The sequence below is a fragment of the Hypanus sabinus genome, chromosome 9 (assembly GCF_030144855.1).
Source record: "Hypanus sabinus isolate sHypSab1 chromosome 9, sHypSab1.hap1, whole genome shotgun sequence".
Taxonomy (NCBI): Eukaryota; Metazoa; Chordata; class Chondrichthyes; order Myliobatiformes; family Dasyatidae; genus Hypanus; species Hypanus sabinus.
In genome coordinates this window covers 115646931-115671851 of record NC_082714.1, presented here as the reverse complement: position 1 = coordinate 115671851, position 24921 = coordinate 115646931, and the positions used below count along the sequence as shown (strand labels likewise).

Sequence of the window (24921 nt, the reverse complement as noted above, 5' to 3'; positions counted from 1 at the left end):
CTACTCGAAAGTTCGTTTCATTGATGTAGACATCAAGAGCACCAAATACAACAGATGAGATTTGTGCATGTGACTTTCAGTCTGACCTGGAAGGGCTATTTCTGAAATGTGCTGCTCATGTTTTGACCTATATGTGTAATGCCCTTTTTCCTACAAACCCATTCTACAAATCATCCAAACTTGGGTAAAATTTCTCATCCATCTTTTTACATATTCCCAATGATTTAAAAATACCTACAATTTTGCTCTTCCTGTTATGCATGTCCATCACCATGGTGAACAATTTGCTTTGATTGGCTTTAGTGAATTATTTTCATAGTTGTGGATATCAGCTTTACATTATGTCAATATTTACAAAGAATTGGAAAAAAATCTGTCTTTCCATATTAATGATAAAGGACATCACTAAAAGCAATGAACAAGGACGTTTTCTCACTCTTCCAACAGATTCAAAGACTCCAATTCAATTTAGCAGAATTAATTGGCCCTGACTGATATCGTCTTTCATCAGGGCAAGGTTGTATCAAAAATTACTACTGTCCTGTTAAGATATAAATTTAATTCAGAATGCCAGGGTGAAGGTTGAGGCCTACAGACCAGAATAATCAAGGTGGTAATGATCTAAGAAAGTTTTTGGTGTCACCTGGTATCTCAGGTGGGGTTCTGGGGCAGTCAAGAGTTTTCAGGCTGGAAGACAATTATAATACATGAATTGAGCTGCTAATGTACACAGGACCTCTGTTGTACATTCTCTGCATCTCCACTGACTATCGCTAACGGCATTAAAGACACTCCATAAGAGGTCTCTTATTTCATTTCCCTGGTCTAATTTTGGAAATCCAGCCTCCATGGCATATGATCCCCATCCTCTTCATCCCCGACTACTTGAAATTATGTAGAACTCGGTATGAGTACTGGCTAAATCACTGGAATTTACAACGAGTAAGCTTCCTATAGTTTGGTGTCCTTCTGTAGAACACAATGTAAACAAATCCAAGACCTAGTTGTGCAGCTAGATTGAAAATTAGCAATTCATACAATGCATTTATCCTGGTATAATGAAAGAGAGAAAGATACTTCCTATTTGTTGTTGTGTTACTATAGCTACCTGCCTTATGAAAGGACAGGTTAGAAATTCCTAAGCCAAGTACAACTGTCTACCAAAATTGGAAAGGGTTCAAAGGAGATTCATGAAAATGATTCTAGGACTGAGTGGCTTGTCATATGAAGAGCATTTGATGGCTCCGGGCTTGTATTCACTGGAACTCAGAAGAATGAGGAGTGACCTCATTGAAACCTATTTAACGGTGAAATATCTTGATAGAGTGGATGTGAAGAGGATGTTTCCTGTGGTGGGAGAGTCTAAGACCAGAAAACACAGCCTCAGAATAGAGGAGCACCCTTTGCAAATGAAGATGAGGAGGAATATTTTAGCCAGAGTGTGGTGAATCTGTTGAATTCTTTGCCACAGGCAGCTGTGGAGGCCAAGGCTTTATGTATATTTAAGGCAGAGATTGATATATTTTTGATAGATCAGGGCATGAAGGGATACAGGGAGAAGGCAGGAAATTGGGGCAGAGAGGAAAATTGGATCATCCATGATGAAATCGCAGAACAGACTTGATGGGCCAAATAGCCTAATTCTGCTCCTATATATTATGGACTTATGGTCTAAAATACTAATTTTTAAAATTCTTTCCAGCAAAAGTAACTTTCAAAGTCTTGTTTTTGACTCAATCCTAATGTATCCTTAAAACTCGGACTCCTTTTGTAGAAACTCAGCACTTTAATTCATTGTGCTGATTCACATTCAGAGGAATAGAGAGAGCTCACTAACCAGCTGCTTATTTATTCCCGTTGGAAATTATGTCATGTTGAAGGTGGTGCAGTTATTAGTCATCTCATGACTGCTTCTACTATACAGCATTTTGCCAGTTCTTTCACCTTTGAGTCAAATATTTGTATAAAAACTTTTAACAATTTCTTATCTACTGAAGTAATGAATTCAATGGCATCCTACCTGAATAACAGAAAGCAGACTTTGATCTGCAATACATTTCAGTACAAGAATAAACAAAGATGGGGTAAGTTTTACAAATTATATTCCACGCAATCTACTTAAAGATGGAAACATACAAGTAAATAGTCAAGGTTCAATCTCTAATAATCACTGATCCAAAAAAGTATTCTCCTGACTATTTCCTTTTCCAATCCATTGTTACTTTGCCTTTCTACATTCTGGAAGGTAATGATATGCTGAAACCAGGACTATTAAATGTTATTCAAATGGTGCATATAGTGACAACCCAAATGATTTCTATTTGTATTGTGTTCCAAATTGCAACACAGTATTTAAGTTGCTTTTTTTTTGCCATTTTGCCTTGCCTGCTTTAAAACTATAATGTACACCAATAAAAGATAGTAAATGCATAGGATATAAGAACAGAAAAAGGCAGTAATTAGAAACATGGAGGATAAAGAACCAGAAAAGATGACAGTCAGAAAAGCAAGCTAGAGGAGAGACAAACAGAATGGAAAGACTGAACTGCTCACAGGACCCAGTTCAGGTGAAATACAGGACCATGCAACACACACTCACGGCTGAAGAGTGTTGTCTACTTAGGTTATGCACTAATCTCTAAAACAGGGTTTGAATTTTCTGACTCATGAGTAAAAGGTACTGTTGAATCAAAGCTATACACTGACTTCTTTCTATGGAATACAAAGATGAAATAAAACTAGATTTATCAGTTTCAAAGGCAGCCAGATGGATTATTTCACCTGTTAACAAAATGTTTTTTGTTATTGGATGGAAGAAGAATATTCAGTCATGACAAATTGTATACGGTGTGCCACATGAATTTATCTTTCTGTTTTTTAAGAAGGAAACTGGCTTTCTGATGTATCTTATAATAAAATAAAGCTAATAAAGCTCAGAGATTCAGGTGTACGCCAAAATGGCTAGTCAACATATTTTTTTAAATGCTTTAAAACTACTTGTCTAAATTCCTCTTTTTAATTGTAGATTGGATTACTCTATTTGTTGCGAGGGATAACATACAGATTGAACAAAATATTCCTTAAACAATATAATGAAGAGAAATAGATCCAGCTTTATTGCAAAACACTGTAACTGAAAGATGAAGGGTTTCTGTGTCTTACAAGCATTAAGTTGAAAACTCAATGGAGTTTGAGGAAAGAAGAAGCACCAGTTAATCTGCATCCATCAAAAACACGAACAACCAGTTGACAGAAGCTTTTATAAGAGAGGGAGTGATGTACTAGACTTCAGCATATGGATTAGATTTCATGTGATCCATAATATTCGCATGACAGAAGCCTAGCTGAAATGGTGTAACTGTTGACTGTACCTAAACAACAAATTCCTAAAAAGTCCATTAGATCCCTATGAAGCCTATTCTAATTTTTGAAACTGATTTGCAATTCCTTAATGGATATATTCTTGTAAATGCAGAAATCCTATTCTTTTTCAGAAGGCACAACTAGTTTGTCAGGGACCAAAAAAAGATAGAAAACAAATTGATGACAGATAAATTCTAAATGTGGTGTGGTTACAGTATTCCTAGATTTCCTAATTAACTCTTAAGGGTCCAAGGTCTCTGGTTTGAAAATCTGTTCTGAATATGCATTTTTAAATCCTCTATCTCAAGCTTTAGTATGATAAAACATGGCTCAAAGTGGAATATTGTCCTCTATGTGTTCACATAAGAAAACTACAGCAGCCAACGTAGAAAAGATCTATTCTTACAACATGAAAGCACTTACAAGTAACAGTTTTTCTTTGTAATAATGGTGAAGGACCCATTTTCCACTTCCTTGTGCACACTTGTGTTACCATCTGACAAGTAGATGATGTTTGGGGGCAAGCCCAACTGTTCATCAGCTTCACCAATGCCCAGGGACAGGAAAGAAAGTTTTCCTTTATACAGCTGCATGTGGTACCTGAAACAGTTAATTCAGTTAATATATAGAAGATGAAACAAATTTTCTCCTTTAAATTAAATACAACAGATTATTTTGGGTATATTGGAATCTTCATCTGAACCGGCAGCTTACAATTGGAAAATTATATTTAGTTTATGCTCCACAGATTTGATTAAGCTGTTTAAGTGTGGAGAATCAAATTCAGTATTTAGCTTAAATTAAATTAAAGATCTTCAACTAATTTATTTTGAATTACCAGAGTGGTTAAATAACTTGGGAAAAGCTTAAGGTAGAAGCTATGTATCCAAACAGACTTTTTTTGTGGGATTTTCATAAATTCTCAAATTGGTTCATGACCAAACAAACCAAAAAAGCTTTCTGCCTCGAGAGAGTCATTATTCCCTTTCTAGATGAACTCATCTGCAGCAATACATGCTAGGAACACAAGGTCCATTGTGAACTGTACAATCCTTGAATTGCTCTACTATCCGTGTATGATCAGTGCCTCAAATCTACAGTCAGTGGTCACTTTATTAGCTACCTTCTGTATCTAATGAAGTGATCACTGAGCGTATGTTTGTGGTCATCTGCTGCTCTCAGTCAGCAGGTTGTGAGACACTCAAAGCACCCCATTTGGCAACAGTAATCATTCTACAGTCAAAATCACTTAGATCACATTTCTTCCCCATTTTGTTGTTTGGTCTGAACAACAACTGAATTGCTTGACCATGTCTGCATGCTTTTATGCATTGAATTGCTGCCATATGAATGACTGATTAGATATTTGAATGAATGAGTAGGTGTGCAGGTGTACCTAATATGTACCAATGAGTGTAGTTACCTGTTTGAGGCCCATTTCTCATCAAATGAAAACCCTGAAATGCTGGAAACATTCAACAGGTCAGACAGCATTTGTGGAAAGAGAAACATAGAAATCTACAGCACATTACAGGCCCTTTGGCCCACAGTGTTGTGCCACCCATGTAATCTACTCTAGAAACTGCTTAGAATTTCCCTACCGCACAGCCCTCTATTTTTCTAAGCTCCATGTACCTATCTAAGAGTCTCCTAAAAGACCCTATGGTATCTGGCTATACCACCTTCGCTGGCAGGGCATTCCATGCATTCCACACTCTGTGTGAAAAGCTTACCTCTGATATGCCCCCTGTAACTACTTCCAAGCACCTTAAAACTATGCCTCCCTCATATTTGCCATTTCAGCCTTGGGGAAAAACACGCGATCAGGTCACCTCTCATCCTCCATCACTTCAAACAGAAAAGGCCATGTTCATTCAACCTTTTCTCATAAGGCATGCTCTCCAATCATTTTAGACTGAGTAAACATTTTAGATTGAAAATGGCCAGAGCAATTGTTCAGGGAGTAGGTAGATAGATAGATTTGTCACCAGAGCAAAAAAAAATGAAAGTGGATGAACTTGGAGAATAGAATACGGTCCTTTCAGGAAACATAATGGAAAGAAATGCAGGCGTGACAACTGTGGGAGTCAGTGGAACTCTGTTGGACATTTAGTGTTAACATGTCCGATAAGGTGCAGATGGGGAGATCCAGAAAGGGGCAATGTGAAGATGAGAGCAGGTTGGAAGGAGCACATTGTGATGGTAATACATGTATCCAAATGGCATGGGAGAAAACAAGAGAGAAATGAAAGAGAGATATAGATGCTGTAATGTCAGAAACATTGAGCAGGTCCGGTAATGTTGGCGGAAAGAGAAGTAGAACAGTCATAGTGTATTACAGCACAAAAATAAGTCCTTTGACCTATCTCGTCTATGCTCAACTGTAAATCTGCCTCATCCCATCAGATTGCCCCAGCCATAGTGCTCCATACTCCTCCCATCCTAGTACTTACCCAAACTTCTCTTAAATGTTAAAATTGAACCTTCATCCAGCATTTCCCTTGGCAGCTCGTTCCATAGTTGCACCACCCTTTGAGTGAAGGAGGTTCCCTTCAGGTTCCCATTAAATATTTCATCTTTGAACTATAAACTGTTTCATTTCTTTGAAATGAAAGATAAACTCTGTATCTCTTTCTAATGAGAAAGGATAGAGTCAAAATAGGAAGAAATACAGAGAAAAGGAAGTTTGGTGGGGCAAGAACAGGCTGAAACAAAGTTCCTGCCCAGATAGTTCAATATATGCACTTGGGACAGAAGCTGACTACAAAGTTGAAAGTTGTAAGGGAAGATATCCCAGGGAATATAAGACCTGCAAGGAAATCATTCAACTGCGATACCCTTTTGAATCATTTTACCATTCTGAAAACATCTGATGGATTTTGGCTCAACAGATTATAAACCAAGGAAAGACAGAGGAGGTGACGTAAGGGTGGTGAGGGAAGTTAAGCCATTAATCAGGGACAATATCACAGCTGCACTCAGAGGCAACTTAATGAAAGTCTCATCCACTAAGTTTATATGGGTAAAACTCAAACATTAAAAAAGGTGGAATCACTCTGAAGGTATTATATTATGAGTCCACAAATAGCCACCAGGACATTGAGAAACAAAGGTTTAGATGGTGCAGAATTGTCTTACATATCTGTGAAGGCTTCTTAAATCAGTTTGTAGATAGTCTAATAAGAGGAGAGGGCCATACTAGACCTGGTGTTGGATAATGAGCCTGGCCAAGAGACTAACATTTCATTGGGAGTACAGTTAGGGATCAGTGGTTTTAAGAAAGCTATAGACTAGGATAAGTTTGATTTTTATGAGAGTATGAGGTAGGAACCAAGGAGAGTTAATGGGAACAGTTGTTTTTGGGCAAGTTCATATCTAACATGAGAGGGATGTTTAAAGACTCACTGCACAGAGTAAGGACAGGTATGTTCCAATAACAAGATGGCAAAGTCAGGGAACCTTGGATATTGAGAGGCAGGTGATGAATTTAGTCAAGAAAGGAAAGGAGTTTTATGTTAGGTTTAGGGAACTATAATCAAATACAGGCAGGAGGGGCCATGAAAAGTCCTTGGCAAGTTGGATTGAAGAGAATCTCATGGTATCCTATATTTTAAAAAAAGAGTAAAAGGATAACCAGAGAGCAGATAGGACCACTCAATGATAAAGGAGAGAACATGTGCTTAGAGGCAGAGGATGTAGGAGAGGTCCTAAATGAGTATATTGCATCAGTACTCACAAAGGAGGAGGAAGTGGAGAAAATGGACATCAATGTAGAGTTTATTTGCTGGAGTATTTCAAAATAAAGGAGAGGGTAGTGTCGGTCTCTTAAAGAACATTAAGGTGGTTAAGTTCTCAGAGCCTAATAGGGGACACCTCAGATTAATGAGACAGGCAGGAGATGAAACTGCTGGGGCCTTGAGCATTATTTTCCTGTCCTCTCTAACTTGTAATGAGTTGCTAGGGAAGTGGTCAGTAATTAATATTATTCCATTATTTAAGAAGGGAAATTATGGTGAATCCTGGAAACTACAGACTAGTAAGACTCACATTAGTGGTGAGGAATTTACTAGAGAAGATTCTTAGTGATAGGATTTATGACTATTTTGAAACCTTGATTAGGATAGTCAGCATGGTTTTGTCAGCAGGGCAGTTTGTGTCTAACTTTCTGAGGAGGAGTCAGAAGTGACTGATGAAGGTAGAGAGCTGTGGATGTTGTCTACATAGATTTTGGTACAGTGTTTGACAAGTACTAACATCATAAATTAACCCACATCACTGAAACAAAAGTCTAAAATAAAATAATTAGCAATGCAAATGCTATCAGAGGCATAAGCAAATTCAGTACAAGTTGGAGGTTCACAAATATATTAAAATATTTCAGGATTGTACAGGTACAAATAAAATTCAGTGAGATTGCAGGGAAACAATTTCTACATACTGTACCAGAGATGAATTCTAGAGAACAGATCAGTTTAGCCTGATGAAAAATGGTTATTGCGTGAAATTATACAAATATATATATTACCTTTGAGAGGAAAAAGATACAGAAAAGGTGATTCAGTCTGACATCTTGTTGAATTATTGATGATAGTTAGCTAATAATTAATATCTGCTTTAAAGCAATGCTTTTAGGCCAGGTACAGCTATTCCAAGTGCAATTAAATATGTGCCAACTTAATGAAAAAATTTAGAAATCATAATATAAACTCCAAAAGCAAGACTTATTCTTCATAGAAATCAGAATCAATTCCCGATGAACAATAATTTGACATTGTTATCTATACAAATTTCCAAAGAGTTGAGGCACACCATGATAGAAACCCAACACTGCTCACTACTTGGAAATAGACCACAACATGTTTACTGGTAAGGCTCAACTAAAAAGGCAGTCTATTATCAACGAGGATTTATATCATTAAGAACTTGTAAGTATAGATTACAGAAGACACTAAAGAATCTAGAACTAAATTCTGTGCTTTCAAGAATAGCTGGCCATTTAACACTGAGAAATTTATTCACTCAAAAGGCTGTGAATCTTTAGATTTTTTTCAACCAAGAGAGCTGTAGATACTCAGTCTCTATGTACATTCAGGCAAAAATCAATTTATTTTTCAACAATAAGGTAATGGAAAAAATATAAAGCAGATAAAAGAGGGCACATGACCTAATCCAGCTTCTATTACACATTCTCACAAAGCAGAACAACCACAAGATGAGAAAAAAGCTTACTAGAAAGTTTCAGAGAAAACCTTAGTTTTTTCACAGAATAACAGATGAGAGAATAGGAAGAGATTTAAAATGTAGTTTGTACCCGTTCCATTTTACTGAAGTGAAACCTCCTGTCTGTAATTCTATTTGTCCCTCTTTTATGACCCCGGTTTCTTTTTGTACGGGACTATCGGCACTCGGATTTGTCTGCTGCACATCATTCATATTATTTTGAATAATTTGGTTCACAAGCTGGATTATCTGTAACCAAATGTTGAAAAAATATAAATTAAGTTGAAGAAATGCAAATTAAGCTGCATTATTAACCACAGTCAATATAATAGAGAAGATTCTGGTGTTTCCAAACTTCTTGAATATCATCTGATATTGAACAAACAAAGAACAATGCTAGAAAAATAATTGCAATTACATGCTGTATTTTTCTTCACAAATAAAAAACTATAAACAAAATATATTATTTGTTTCATCAGGAATCAGCAGAAAGAACTGTGGCCTGCTAGGAGTCACTAAATTGGCTTAGTGGAAGTTCTAAAATCCCAGGGAAGAGCAAGTCCCATTATCTAACTGCTCGCTGATCCATGATCAGGTATGGTCAGCCTTTGGATATTAATAGTTACCAATAGGGCAGAGCACATTTAGGTGGGGAAACTTTCCATTCATCCTGAACCAGATTAGCCATTCTTGCAGTTTGGTTGACACCCAAGGGTCCAATCCATGAACAAGCTTGCCAAAAGATTTGACCTGTGAACTTTGGCTACACAGTATTCATTAGTGTCCAATGCACAGATTGTGCTAAAATACCAGATCTCCATAGGGACAGCAGGCATCTGTTGAGTGGAATAAGAAAACTGATCCACCCTTTCAGGAGAGAAATCACCAAATATATTTGGCTAGCATTCCATTCATGCATTCCTGATAAACAAACTAGGAGAAATAAACCATCTGAAATATATATTTAAACATCAAATATGTTGTTTAAATAACCGATCTTCAACTCAGGAACACATTTACCATTACCTTTATCCTATCTTCAGCTGAGGTGGCTTCAAGCTCATAATCATGGTGTATTAAAAATGAAATGCTGAACTTCTCCCCTTCAATATGTTCACAGGATTTGATCGATTTAAACGGAAACTGTTTTTTAATCATTCCTTTTTCAATGTTGCACAACATCCTTGAATTGTAATCAATCTGCAAAAGAAATGCACACAAATGAGTTGAAAGGTGAGAAGTATTAATCCAAGATAAAGCAGAAATGGATGAAGGTCTTTGGCAAGAAGTACCCTCTTTCCAAAAACTCGTCCTGAGCTGTAATTAGATAAATTTGGGTGGTGCATGATTTGGGGGGAAGGTTGCAGGTGGTGTTGTCCTTCTTGGAGGTAGAAGTTCTAGGCTTGAGAAGTTCTATATTCTGAGCAGCAGAAGCAAGTAACTCTAAACAGCGTACTTTGTAAATAGTACACGTGGTGGTCACAGTGCACTGGTGCAGAAGGTAGCAAGTGTGTGGGCTGCCAATCAAGTGGATTGCTTTGACCTGTATGTTGCTGGATTTTTGTATTGTTCTAGCTACACTCATCCTGGAATCTAGAAATTATTGCATCGCAGTCCTAACCTGTACTTTGAAGATGGTGGAAGCGCTATGGGGAAGTATGGCAGTAAGCCACCTACCACAAGATACCCACCATCTGACCTGTTCTAACAGCTACAGTATCTATGCTCATACAAAACTGTGGCAATAATATAGATCAGCAAAAGTTACATCAGGTTCCCTCTTCCCTCACAGCGCCTATCTCCCCTCCTCATCACGCTCATTTGATTCCATACTACATCTTCCTGTCCCATCAGATTCCATCATTTGCAACCTTCTGTCATATCCAACTACCCACCTCCCAGCCTCTGTTGTCATTTCCACTCGCTCCCTCCTCCATTCATCTATATCTCCTCCTTACCTCGAGCCACCTGTCACTCTCCCAATTTTGCTCCATCCCTTCCTTTCATTTTTATATTGGCTCTCTTTACTCAGCTTTCAGTCCAGATGAAGGTTTGCAGCCCGAAATGACAACTGTCCATTTCTCTCCACATTCACTGCCTGGCTGCCGAGTTCCTCCAGCATCATTTTTGTTGCCCAGATTCTAGCATCTGCAGTCTCTTGTGCCTCCATCTTACATCATTTTAAGTTTACTGATGGGATACAAAGATCTGCAAACTATTTTCATGAAGTTCTTTCCCCTTTAAACAAGATATCTTTCATTTAATGAGTAACAACTCATTCAACTTACCATCAATATTCTTTTCTGCCATCTGTATCGGTTGTACTTGTATACAAAAAAATTGTACGATGTTTTTACAGGCACCTGAAAGACAAAGAAACATGCAGATATGTGTAGTCAGTACTACACTTAGAAGGGGCATTAGGGGAAATAGAAGTCGTCAGGGGGTGCATTCAAGATTCTTGGAGGCTGGCGGAACGCAGCATCCTAACTTGAGGCACAAGACCTGCAGGACTATTAGTAGAGCAGGCACTTCCAAAAAAAAATGGATGAGGCACTGGAACACAAGAAGAACACAGTTCTGCAAAAATGACCACTCATCATCACAAAGCTTCTGAAACTCAGCGATCTCATCCAAACTTACCAACTAAATAGACTTTATTGGAGATGCATAAATTAGCAACCAGTGTGCCCAGCAGTTCCGCTTGACTCACAACATGGAATGAGTTCATGCAATTTAACAGTTGGTAAGTCAAGTACACACTCCCAGCTTTCTCTACAGATCTACAGAAAACAGGTCACGCAACAATAGAGCACTGCCTGGAGCCAAAATGGTGAACCAGAGCCAATCGGTGAACATGTCAACCCCAAGGATTCCTCTTGAAGTATTCAAAGCAAACTTGGCTTCATATGTGCAGTCAAGAAACATTTTTGGGATTATGAGACCATATGCCTTAGGTCAATCATGGTAACTGGAATAGTATGAAGGTAGCTTGCTGAACACTAGCTCTATCCCAACTAACATTCAGATGCCAATCTGAATCCTTATCAATGTAATTTTCATTATTGCGATCATCTTCATCTTCGCATTGCCGTTCCTTTGTGTGCCGCTACCTTTGTTCTATCCATGTAAACCCGCTATCATTGTCAACATCCAATTTATGTTAATATTTTATTTTAATTTAACCCTATTAATGATGGGTAAATATGTACAGAGTAATCTCTGTGAGTCTGAAAGCAGTGAAGCCTTGTATTTTACACCAGCTAAAAAAACTGAAACTACAGAAAGTGTGTCAATATAATGTTACATACTTGAATTATGGGTTTATTCCATTCCCATCAGATCAGCAACTCCCATATAACTTCTTTGTAATACTGTACTGTCTAATAAAGGCATTAAGATTGCAGAAACACTACTGAAAAAGACACCCTGAAAAGGCTACTTATGATATTACTCAGTTCCAGAAGAAGAAAGAAGCATTTGCTAAGTGTTGTACATTCGAGTTGTTTGCCAAGAAAGCTAAACATGACCTTGATAGTGGTTTCATAGCTTCTTATAACATTTCCAAAATGATAGCAGTGTGGAAAATCTCATACAATTGGTGAAATATTAATAACGCCTGCTGTATCAGAATGCTCACCACTTTTCTCAAGATGGATACCAGTATTTTAAAATCAATTCCTCTCAGTAATAACTCGTATTGTCGTATTGACGAAATGAGACATTGAGTTACAACTATACACAGAGCTACAAAAAAAACGAAGTTGGGATACAACTGGATGTCAATTGTATGAAACAACGAGGCATTGCTAATGTCATATGTACAGTTTATCAAAAATTGTAAAGTTTATGAAGAGATTCAGAGGATGAGAGGTAACCTGATAGAGGTGTATAGGGTGATGAGAGGCATTGATCATGTGGATAGTCAGAGATTTTGTTCCAGGGCTGAAATGGTTGCCACAAGAGGACACAGGTTTAAGGTGCTGGGGAGTAGGTACAAAAGAGATGTCAGGGGCAAGTTTTTTTACTCAGAGAGTAGTGAGTGCGTGGAATGGGCTGCTGGTGACAGTGGTGGAGTTGGATACGATAGGGTCTTTTAAGAGACTTTTAGATAGGTACATGGAGCTTAGAAAAATAGAGAGCTGTGGGGAAGTCTAGTAATTTCTAAGGTAGGGAGATGTTTGGCACAACTTTGTGGGCTGAAGGGCCTGTATTGTGCTGTAAAGTTTTCTATAGCAAAAATGCATTTCAAAAATGTTGGCTTTTGTGATATGTGGCTATTCTGCCATACAAAATTTCTTGGTCCGTGGAGAAGAACCAAACTGCTCTTCATTGCATCTCCATCCTCCTACGTTGTTGAAAGAGGCTTCAGTGAAATGAGCCACATACTACCAAAATAAAAAGAAACTACTTGGACACTGCTACACGTGGGGACTTGAGGCTTTTGCTGTCACAATTAGAACCAGATATTTCAACTCTTGCTAAAAACCATCAAGCTCAAGGATCACATTGATATTGAAGCTGCTGTACAGTGCACAGGTACTGTGTAAGCTAAGTTTAAAGACAAATAAAAATTTTAAAGCAGAATCATTTTTCTCATGTTAGCGTATGGCAGACATGTTTTTGCACCATAGGGGTGCCAGAAAGTCTATTGTGCCTAAGATGGGTGTTGGCAAGTATGAAAGTATGAAAGTTGGATTAAAGGAAGTTGGGAAACACTGGAAAGGCAACTTAATAGAGGTGTACAAGATGAGAACAGGCATAGATAGATTGGACTGCCAGAGACTCTTTCCCGGGGCAGAAATTACTAAAATGAGGGGTAATATATAAGTGTTTGAAGGATAGGAAAGTATAGGGGTGATATCAGGGGTATTTTTTTTACACATGGAGTGGTAGGGCTTTGTTGGAGGTAAGTGATAGATTGATCTTAGAGTAGTTTAAAGGGACAAAACCACATCATGGGCCAAAGGGCCTATACAGCGCAGTACTGTTTGGTGTCATATGTTAATGCCATTTCTCTCTCTGCATTGATGCTGCCAGATCTACTAAGCATGTCGTCATTTTCAAATTCCTAACAAATGTCATTCATTTGCTTTTTTTAAAATGTATTTAATTGTGTAGAGATACAGCGTGGAGCAGTCCCACCAGATCAAACGTCATCCATTATGCAAGACCTTAAACAAAGTTAGTAGACCATCAGAGCAGAGTTAGGACATTTGGCCCATCAAATCTACTCCACCATTCAATCATAGCAGATTTATTTTCCGTTTCCTGCCTTCTCCCCATAACCTTCAATATCCTTTCTATGGACTTGTTGCATAGTCTCAGATTGGCATGTATGATGTTGTGGGCATCACTGAATTGTGACTGAAAGGAGATTACAGCTGGGTGCTTAATGTTCAAGGACACACATTGTATCCAAAGGACAAGCAGGAAGGCAGAGGCGGTGGTGTGGCTCTGTTGGTAAAAAAAAATGATAGCAAATCATTGAAAGCAGTGGCATAAGATCAGAGAGTATTGAATCATGGTGGATAGAGCTAAGGAACTGGTAAAAAGACCCTGATGGGAGCTATTTACAGACCCCCAAACAGAAGTAAGGATGCCGTCTACAAATTACAATGGGATAGAAAATGCATGCCAAAAGGGCAATGTTACAATAGTCATGCGGGATTTTATTATGCAAGTAGATTGGGAAAATCAGGTTGGTGCTGCATTCCAGGAGGGGGAATTTCTAGAGTGCCTACGAGATGGCTTTTGTGAGCAGCTCTTGGTTGAGCCCCTAGGGCATAGGCGTCAAACAAAAGGCCCGCGGGCCATATCCAGCCCGGCATACAATTATACCCAGCCTGTGAGATCATTTTAGATGGATCTATTATTTTAATTATTAATGGCCCAGTGATATGAAGCCTATGATTGTAAGTTAATACCAATCATAAAAATAATGCTTGCTCAGCAGTCTTCTTCATAAGGAATGGAATTTGTGAAGTGAAACACTTTGTAGTTATAGCAGAGACTGAGACACATGAGAACAGGCTGAAAAAACGGAGGCAATGAAAGCTGTGTTCGCACGCGCCCGACTGATCCGGCCCACATGAAGCTGCATTTTGCCCAATCCGGCCCGTGACCTAAAATGACTTTGACACCCCTGCCCTAGGGGATCAGCTATTCTGGATTGAGTGTTGTGCAATGAACAAGAATTGTTTAGAGGGCTTATGGTAAAAGAACCCCAAGGAGAAGGTGATCATAATACGATCAAATTCACCCTGAAATTTGAAAAGGAGAAGCTAAGGTTAGATGTATCAGTATTACAGTGGAATAAAGAGGATTACAGAGGCATGAGAAAGGAGTAGACCAGAATTGATTGGAAAACACTGGCAGGGATAGCAGTAGAGCAGAAATGGCTGGAATTTCTGGAAGCAATTCAGAAGGCATAGGATATATGTAAAACACATCCCAAAGAGGAAAAAGTATTCTAAAGGCAAGATAACACAACCATGGCTAACGAGAAGTCAAAGCCAACATAAAAGCCAAATAGAGTGATAATTAATGTGAAGTTAAAGAATTGGGAAGCATTCAGAAACCAACAGAAGGCAATGAGAAAAAGTCATGCAGGTGAAGATGAAAAACAAAAGTAAGCTAACCATTAATATTAAAGAGGATAGCAAAAGTTTCTTTGGATACATTAAGTGCAAAAAAGAGGCAAGAGTGGGTATCAGACCACTAGAAAACAATGCTGGAGAGGTAGTAATAGGGTAAAAGGAAATGGTGGATGAACTGAATAAGTATGTTACATCAATTTTAAGAATGGAAGACACTAGCAGTATGGTGAAAGTTCCAGGTGTCAGTGGGCATGAAGTTTGTGAAGTTACCATAACAAGCGAGAAGGTTCTTTGGAAACTGAAAGATCTGAAGGTAGATAAGTTAGCTGGACTAGATGGTGTACACCCCAGAGTTCAGAAAAAGGTGCTGAAGAGATCATGGAGGCATGAGAAATGATCTTCCAAGAATCACTAGATTCTGGAGTGGTTCTGGAAGACTGGAAGACTATAAATGTCACGCCACTCTTCAAGAAGAGAGAGAGGCAGAAGAAAGGAAACTATAGTCCATTTAGTCTGACTTAGGTGGTTAGGAAGATGTTAGAGTGGCTTATTAAGGATGAGGTCTCAGGGTACTTGGAGGCACATGATCTTCCACAAGGGAAAATCTTGTCTGACAAATCTGTTAGAATTCTTTGAAGAAATAACTAGGAGAATAGACAAAAGAGAATCCATTGATGTAGTGTACTTGGATTTTCAGAAGGACTTTGACAAGGTACCACACATGAGGCTGTTTAACAAGCTACGAGCCCATAGTATTACAGGAAAGACTCTAGCATGGATAAAACAGTGACTGATTGGCAGGAAGAAAAGAGTGGGAATAAAGGGGGCCTTTTCTGGCTGGTTGGTGGTGACTTGTGGTGTTCCACAGGGGTTTGTGTTGGAAATGATTCTGTTTAAGTTATATGCCAATGATTTGGATGATGGAATTGATGGCTTTGATGAGAAGTTTGTAGACAATATAAATTTAGTGGAGTGTCAGGTAGTTTTGAGGAAGTAGAGAGGCTACAGAAGGATTTAGATAGACTAGGAGAATGGGCAAATAAATGGCAGATGGAATGTCAGGGAATGTATGATCATGGTTTTTGGTGGAAGAAATGAAGTGGCTGACTATTTCCTAATTAGACAGAAAATACAATACTTTGAGGAGCAAAGGGACTTGGGAGTCCTTGTGCACTAATCCCTAAAGGATTCAAGATTAGAATATAAAAGCAAAGAGTACTGTGAGCAGTTTTGGGCCCTTTATCTTAGAAAGGATGTGCTCAAACTGGAGAGAGTTCAAAGGAGGTTCACAAAGATAATTCCATGATTGAACAGCTTGTTATATGAAGAGCATTTGATGGCTCTGGGCCTGTATTCAGTATTCAGAAGAATGAGGGTGACCTTATTGAAACCTATTGAATAGTGAAAGGCCTTGATAGAATGCATTTCCTATGGTGGGAGAGTCAAAGAACAGAGCACACAACCTCAGAGAGGTGTCCTTTTAGTACAGAGATAGGGGAGAATTTCTTTAGCCAGCATGTGGTGAATCTGTGGAATTCTTTGCCACAGGCAGCTGTGGAGGCCAAGTTTTTATGTATACTTAAGGCAGAAGTTGATAGTTTCTTGATTGTACTGAACATGAAGGTATATGGAGAGAGGGCAGGAGATTGGGACTGAGAGGAAAATTGGATCAGCCATGATGGAATGGCAGAATAGACTCAATGGGCCAAATGGCCTAATTCTGTTCCTATATCTTATGGTTTTAAGGTCTTACTAATCAAGAACCAGTCCAGCTCTGCATTAATTATGTCTTTAATATATTTTACTTAAATTATCCCTGTTTCCTTTACTCCAGTGTAAACAAGCCCAGTATAATCAATTTCTCCTCACGTCAAAATTACTCTAATCCAGACCACATCCTGGTGAATCTCCTCTGCACTGTCTCCAGCACCAACCATGTCATACTATAGTGTAGCAACCAAAAAAGGCTCTCATTATTCCCACTGGTGTTGCCTCACCTGAAGGGATTATATGGGGCCCTGAATGATACTGAGGGAGCTGGTCTATGGACCAGTGTAGCATTTGCCCTAATTGCAGGGATAAGTGTCAGGAGGGAAATCAATGTGGAGGGATGAGTGGACAAGGGAGTCATGGAGAGAGGGAGCCCCACAGAAAGTAGAGTGTGGGTATGCGGGAAAGATGTATTAATAGTAGGATCCCGTTGAAGATGTGGAAGTCACCGAGAATGATGTGTTGGATATGGAGGCTCATAGGATGGTAGGTAAAGGACAAGGGGAACTCTATCCTTGTAATGCAGCAGGAAGATGAGGTGAGGGTGGATGCAGGAGATTCAGGGGAGGGTAGCTTCGATGGTAGCGGAAGGGTATCCCCTTTCCTTGAGGAAGGAAGACATCTCAGATGTTTTAGCATTGAAAACCTCATCCTGAGAACAGATCAGGCAGAACTAGAGGAAACATGAAAAGGAAATATTTTACAAGTGACAGGGCGGGAAGAGGCAAATTCAAGATACTTTTGAGGGTCAATAGGTTTATAAAAGTTACCAGTAGACAGTCTGAGATTGAGAGAGGGAAGGTAGGTATCAGAGAAGGCTTGACTTGCCAAATTTCTCAGCAGTTTGTGTGTATTTCAGGGAGAAAGTTTGAAACAAGAAACACAGCTTGGTTGATGCACCCAAAGTTCTGGAGGAACTCAGCAGAATCAATGGAGCTAAGTGAATAGGTGATATTCTGAATTTCTTCAGCAAGACTGGAAACAGAGAGTAAAAGTCAGATTAAAAGGTTGTAGCAAAGTGCATGAACATAAACATGCAGGTGATAGGTGAATCTAAGAGGACAAAGATAGGTAAGGTGGAGGAGAGGAGGTGAAGTGGGAATGATGAGAGAAACTGAAAGGCAACAGGTGAAAGAGGTAAAGGGTTGTACAAGATGGAATCCAAAAGGATCAGATGAACGGTTTGGCCAAATAGTTGTGAAAATACTAAACAATGCCCTACAGGAAAAACTGCATATGTCCCTAGATGAACTCCAGATGCTTTAGTCTTGTTCATTTAAGTTTAGCTTCTAGAGTTAACTATAAATAATCAAAAAAAAAGACATCATGACTAATCAGAGGAAATATTTCCAATAAAGTGAACACTTGTGTACATAGGCTTCCAAAAAAATTGTCCTCAGATAACTGGGTTTTAGGAAGCATTGTTGTGATTTGCAGAACCAAGAGATATTTGATTAAAATTGATGCTAAAGTCTAGATACACAGTGTAAATGATCTCTGTTAGAGATTAAACAAGTGAATCACTCAAATGTGAAAGTGTGTTTGAATTGGATCCAATGCAGACTTCAGAAAAGGAGGTTGTAAACACAAGGAACAGAACATTCTTTTAGTTCATGCAGTCCAAAAGTCGATGCAACATTGGAAGATGCCAAAGCAGTCACTATATTAAAGTTATAGTTATTACTCGATTACAAGAGAAAGGTGGCTATCATTATGCGAAAAGTGGACTCTATGAGTTACTTGCACCTCACTATGCAGGTGTACAAGGGATGTTGACCAAAATGCTTTCTTTTCTGAATAAAAAGATGGAGGAAGAATTACATTGATATACAAGTAGGTCAGCAGAGTAACACAGCTAATAGAGCTGTTGTCTCGCAGTGCCAGGGATTTGTGTTCAATTCTCTGGTGCTGTTCGTGTGAAGTTTGCGCATTCTACCTTGTGGTAACACAAGATGGTGTGACTCTGAGTGGGACAAGTAGGGGAATCCAAGGGAAAGTGCTGGAGGAGTCTCAGCCTTTGACATTGGTACCAGTATTGGGGAAGGAGGGAATAGACATCGGACTGCTAAAAAATTATGCTGGACAGGTGGTAATAGGCACAAAGAAATGGAGGGCAATATGAATCAATATTTTACATGTTCACTGTAGAAGTCACCAGCAGTTTTCTAGAAACTGGGGAGTATAGGGGGGCAGAAGTGAGTGTAGTCTCTATCATTAAGGAGAAGATGTTTGGGAAGCTGAAAGGTCTGAAAGTAGACAAGCCACCTGAACCAGATGGACTACACCCCAGGGTTCTGAAAGGACTAGCTGAAGAGATTGTGGAGTCATTAGCAATGATCTTTTAAGAATCATTGGATTATGGAATTGTTCCAAAGGACTAGAAAATTGCAAAACTCACTCTATTCTTTAAGAAGAAAAAGAGGAAAAGACAGGAAAGCCTAGGCCAGATAGCCTTAATTCCACTATTAAGGATGAGTTTTTGGGGTACTTGGAGGCACATGATAAAATAGGCTGAAGTCAGCATGGCTTCCTTGAGGGGAAATCTTTCCTGGCAAATAAATTGGAATTCTTTGAGGAAGTAACAGGCAGGATAGATAAAGGAGAGTTAGTGGATGTTGTTTACTTTGATTTTCAGAAGGCCTTTTATGAGGTGACACAGATGAGGTACCGGAACTTAACAAGTTAAGAGCTCATGGTATGACACGAAAAATACAAGCATGGATAGAAGATTGGCTGACTGGCAGGAGGAAAAGAGTGGGAATAAAGGGGGCCTATTCTGGACAGCTGCTGATGACAAGTAATTTTCTGCATAGGTCAGAGTTGAGACCACTTCCTATCATGTTTTATGTTAATAATTTGGATGACAGAATTGATGACTTTATGGCCAAGTTTGCAGTTGATACAAAAATAGGTGGAGGGACAGATAATTTTGAGGAAGCAGTGAGTTTGCAGGAGAATTTGGACAGATTAAAAGAATGGGCAAAAAAGTGATAAATGGAGTAGAGTGTCGGGAAGTGTATGGTCATGCATTATTGCAGAAGGAATAAAGGCATAGATTATTTTCTAAAAGGGAGTGAGTTCAAAAATCAGAAGTGTAAAGGCACTTGAGAGTCCTAGTGCAGAATCCCCTAAAGATTAACTTGCAGATTGAGTTGGTAGTAAGAAATGCAAATGCAATATTACCATTCATTTCCAGAGGACTAGAATATAAAAGTACGGATGTAATAATGAGGCTTTGTGAGGCATTGGTCTGACTACATTTGGAATATTTTGAGTAATTTGATCCCCTTATCTAAGAAAGGATGTACTGGCATTGGAAAGGATCCAGAGAAAGTTTTGAGAGAGAACCTGGGTATGAAAGATTTAATGTACGAGGAGTTTTTATTTACTCTGGGACTGTACTCAATGGAGTTTAGAAGAATGAGGGAGCATCTCCTTGAAAACTACCAAAAATTGAAAAGTCCACAGAGAGTGGATTTTGAGAGGTTGTTTCCAATAGTGGGGAAGTCTTGGACAAGAATGTGTAGCCACAGAATACATTGACATCCCTTTAGAACAGAGATGAGGAGAAATTTTTTTTGTCAGTAGGTAGTAAATCTGAGGAATTCTATACCACAGATGGCAGTGGAGGCCAATTCATTGGGTATATTGAAAGCAGAGGTTGATACATGCCTAATTAGTAAAGGTGTCAAAGTTTCTGGAGAGAAGGCAGGGGAATGAGATTGAGGGGGATAATCACCCAGAATTGAATGTTAGAGAAGACTCAATGGGCCGAATGTCCTCATTCTGCTCCTATGTTTTATATTCTTATAGAATGTGGGGAAGTTGAATAAAGAATCATTTTAAATGAGTGTCTTATGGTCAGCACAGACACTGAGAGCTGATTAGCCTGTTTTTGTACTGTACATCTCTCGGACGATGACATTGCAATCCTTATACAGGAAATTCCAGTTAGATCTACTTAACAACAGAAAAAAAGACAAGTGCATCCATGCTATAGCAGAAGCTTAAAATCTCAACAAATCTACCACCATCTCTTTTGATATCTATATCCTGTACCTTAATGTATTTGTGAGGATTGGATTCACCCTTCATATCTACAGATCACAGAGAAGTATTCTCGCTCATTATGGTTTTATCTGTTGTTTATGTCATTCTCCTTCACAAATATCTCCAAGGCTAGGTGAAGCACCTGTGCATTAATGTTTCATAGAATGCAAGCTCACTTGAAAATTTTTAATGAGTTAATTTGAGAGATGCCTTCTCTGCTCTGAATTAGAAATCTTGAACATTTAAAGCTTAAATTGCATCCTAGCATAGCGTATAAACATCAGATTTAATAGTAGTCCAAACACTTGGATACAGAATCTCTTTCATTGCTTCTCCTCTGAATTTTGAATTGTATGCCACTAAAAATAAATACATGCAAAAGTACTTTATCTTTCAGAAAACATTGGCATATAATGTTATTTTATTTAGTATTAAATGGCACTGCCTAAGAGAAAACACAGAAAAGCTGGGGTAATCCTATCGATGAAGTCCCTCATATTTGTTCTGGTAAATAAAGGGAAGGAGTTCATTAGATTTTTTTCTGTTACCACCATTGTAAATTCTTTCTTGAAAGTATGTCACTGATACGCATCTCCTGCCATGTCCAACTAATATTACTTTCATGAATCTTTCATAAAACTATATCTCATTTATGTAGTGCAACTTAATTTTTTGACAAAATCTATAATCACGTTTTAACCAAACAAAGATTAGCAAGTTTTAAATCAGCATATTCTTGATGGTGAAGAAAGGAGCAAAGAGATGACCTTACTTTATCTGGTTCGCTTGCCTCCTGCACTGTAGACTTGCCGCTTTGTGCTATTTCCCAGGCCTGATCAACAGTGATCTCTCGGTTTTTCACTGCATTGAGTAACTTGATCTGTTCATTGTTACTAAGCTGTTGTAAATAACAATAACATTGGAAAATGTTAGCAGATCAACTGTTCATAAAATGTAATACCAAAAAAGTTCATCTCTAGTGGTGTCTAATGTTATTTAACCACTTACAGTTATATCAGCACATTATGCCCCACCTCTAAAACTCATTCCATCATCTTCAATGGAATCCAACTAGGAGGCCAAATACTAAATATTGCAGTACTATAAAGAGTTTTCAACTCTACCAACTAAACAGAATCTTCCAGGAAAATTAATACAAACTTCAATTATTTTCACTTCGGCAAAGAAAAGTTTCTTTTAAAATTCATTAAAGATTATGACACTAAAAATGATGATTCAAAGTTACATGTCAGTTTTATAAATTGAGACAATGAGTGCAGAAGCAAAGAAGCTACATTAAATTAAAAGAAAAAAATCCTCTATATGGTGGAAATCAAAAACAAAAACAGCAAAATGCTAGAAATTCTTATTAGGGTGGGCAACATAAGTGGGGAGAGAAAATGGGGTGAAGTCTAATAAACATTTTTAAAATACTGACACGCTTTCACAGAATTGATTTAACATTTGACAAGAAATCAAATATGTGATGTAGAGTCAGTCTCTAAAATATTTCTGTTAAACAGAATAACTTGCTCTAATCGAGAATCCACTGCTGGAGCAAAACTTATCAAACATTATTTCTTTACACGGCACTGATACCCAACCTTAAAACACAACTCGAGACTTAAAGATTCAGCGAATGCTGCATAGGCCACTTCCTGGTTCTTACAAGTTCCACTTGTCATGTTGAGCTGAGATTCCTAAATCATTGTTTTTTTGTGTAATCACAAAGTGTTGTTTTGCAATTGCTCTTAATTCATAATTGTATCTGTAGGGATTTAACAAACTCACAAACTGTAATTCGATCTCTTTACAGCTCCTTGAAGAACAATTCTGACAAATGGATATTGACCTGTTCCTACCTCCATTGATGCTATCTGACCAGCCAAGCACTGTTTTTATTCCAGGTTTCGGTTGGCAACCAAAGTCTATTGTCAACAGACTCAAAAGTTTCTGCAAGTAATGTTTTTTCAAGACACCTAGCTAAACAAGCAACTACTCTGTTCTCTGAAAGCTTTCAAAGGGTAGATGAATATCTCTTGACTGGACCATTGTGTGAGTTATATAGAAAATTAGTGGATTCACTAATTTCACCAGAATAGAATTTTCTCAGAGCATTTCAGAGCATTTTTTCTAGTATCGGCTAGGAAAATGCATGCTTGATGAATGACTGCAATATTGTGTCACAATCAATAATCTTGTGTCAAACAAGGAGGGCCAGCTGCATTTTGTTTGTAACTTCTTGTAGGTTTATAACGCCATTGTTAACCTAGAAAAGCAAATAGCAGCTGATCAAGGCTTTTTAAAAGCCCAAGAGAGCTTATAACTGCTGAATAGATCCAAAGAAAGCAGAACACACACTTGCAATTTAAAAATGCGAAATGAGCAGGTTGTGTTCTTCTTGAAGAAACATGAATATTAAATACTGCAAGGTTTGTTTACCAGGGAGTTTGGAGATAATATTTTTAAAGCTAGCTTACATTTCTCATATTTTGGAAAACAATTAACTTTGCTTTCCTTGTGTCAGAAGCATGCATGGTGAAATGGAACATTGTGTCCAAAATTTCCAGTTCATTAATTTCAAACACTGGTCAAGCGTAGAAGTGGAATTTTTTTTATCTCTGCAGTATATAACAGATTGAAGCAGCAATATTCATAAATGTTGATAGAAGGTACTCTCTGGGAAAAAAATCACTCCAATTTCCAATTACAACACACAATGATTTTAATATTTTTAGAACAATGGCACAAGTGCGTTTAAACACAGGTTTTGCCTCAACTATGCCCTGACACTCTGTTTTGTGGTTGCATTAATTTCCTGCAGCAAGTCTACTCCCAATGACCTCAGAGGGCTGTCACAAGAAGTGGTACACCTGCAAGTGGTAACCAACCCAAAATTGGAGACTGATCACAAGGCTCTGTGCCAGGTAATGCTGGTAGCTACCAAAGATCCAAATGTCTTTAATGCTCTTTCTAAACACCCTTTACGATCAAAAACATTTTAAGAAGTCAAAGTATACTTTAAAATAAAATAATAATAAAATCACTGAAAACATGTCAATCAATTCAGAAGTTAATGCACAGTCAAATAAACAAAATATTTAGCTAAGTTTACCTTTATCACTAAAACTTTAAAACGTTTAAAGGAATATGGTCATACTGGATAATCTAGCTTTAGCTGGCATGAATTTGAGAGCCACTTATAAAATGCATCTGGCCATCTCACTTAGGACAATCTAGATCCACCCCGAGACTTGGTGGCACCATCTAACCTTCCACTCTGTAGTGCAAGGTGTTCAAATCAGGAATGTGCTGATCTGTAAGCAGCACTTTACACCACCAGTAAAAGTCAAGCACAGTTGAAGACTATAGCAACCAATTTGATTGGACAGGGCAAAATTGGTTATTCTCAAAAAAAAACGTGGCTCATTTACAAATGAAGGTTTTAGGTGTACCTAGTGCAAAATCATTCCAGTCAAAATGATAAACAAGGTATTTATAATATGCAACAGTTGTCCAAAGTCTTCCATTACCCAAACTAGATATCATCGGCAGTTGGCTTATCATTGTCATGTGTACCTAAATGCAGTGAAAAGGTTTTCTTTATATGCCATCTAGGCATCTCATTCCATACACAAGTACACTGGTAGTACAAAAGGAAAAACAAAAACAGTGCAGCATATAGTGTTACATTTAGTGAGAAAGTGCAGTGCAGGTGGACAACTAAGGTGCAAGGGCCATGTTGAGGTTGATTCAGAAGTCAAGAGTTTATCATATGAGAGGTCTATTCAAGAGGTTTACAATAATGGAATAGAAGAACTCCTTGAGTCTGATAGTACATTTTTGCAAGCTTTTGTGTCTTCTGTCTGATTGCTGGGTGCTTGGGGAGAAGAGCGAATAACAGGTATAAGTAACTTAT

The 24921-nt window shown here is 38.2% G+C and overlaps 1 protein-coding gene across 3 annotated transcripts in view; it reads right to left on the bottom strand.

Annotated features, from left to right (window-relative positions):
• The window catches only part of LOC132399754 (protein diaphanous homolog 3), a 136728-nt gene that overhangs the window by 94810 nt on the left and 16997 nt on the right, over positions 1-24921 (bottom strand). For all 3 annotated transcript variants that reach the window (XM_059980465.1, XM_059980463.1, XM_059980464.1), the window contains exons 2-6: positions 21775-21900; positions 10872-10946; positions 9610-9783; positions 8675-8832; positions 3787-3963 (exon numbers count right to left, since the gene is read on the bottom strand). In XM_059980465.1, the coding sequence (XP_059836448.1) occupies positions 3787-3963; positions 8675-8832; positions 9610-9783; positions 10872-10946; positions 21775-21900 (710 nt within the window). The remainder of the gene's footprint in view (positions 1-3786; positions 3964-8674; positions 8833-9609; positions 9784-10871; positions 10947-21774; positions 21901-24921) is intronic.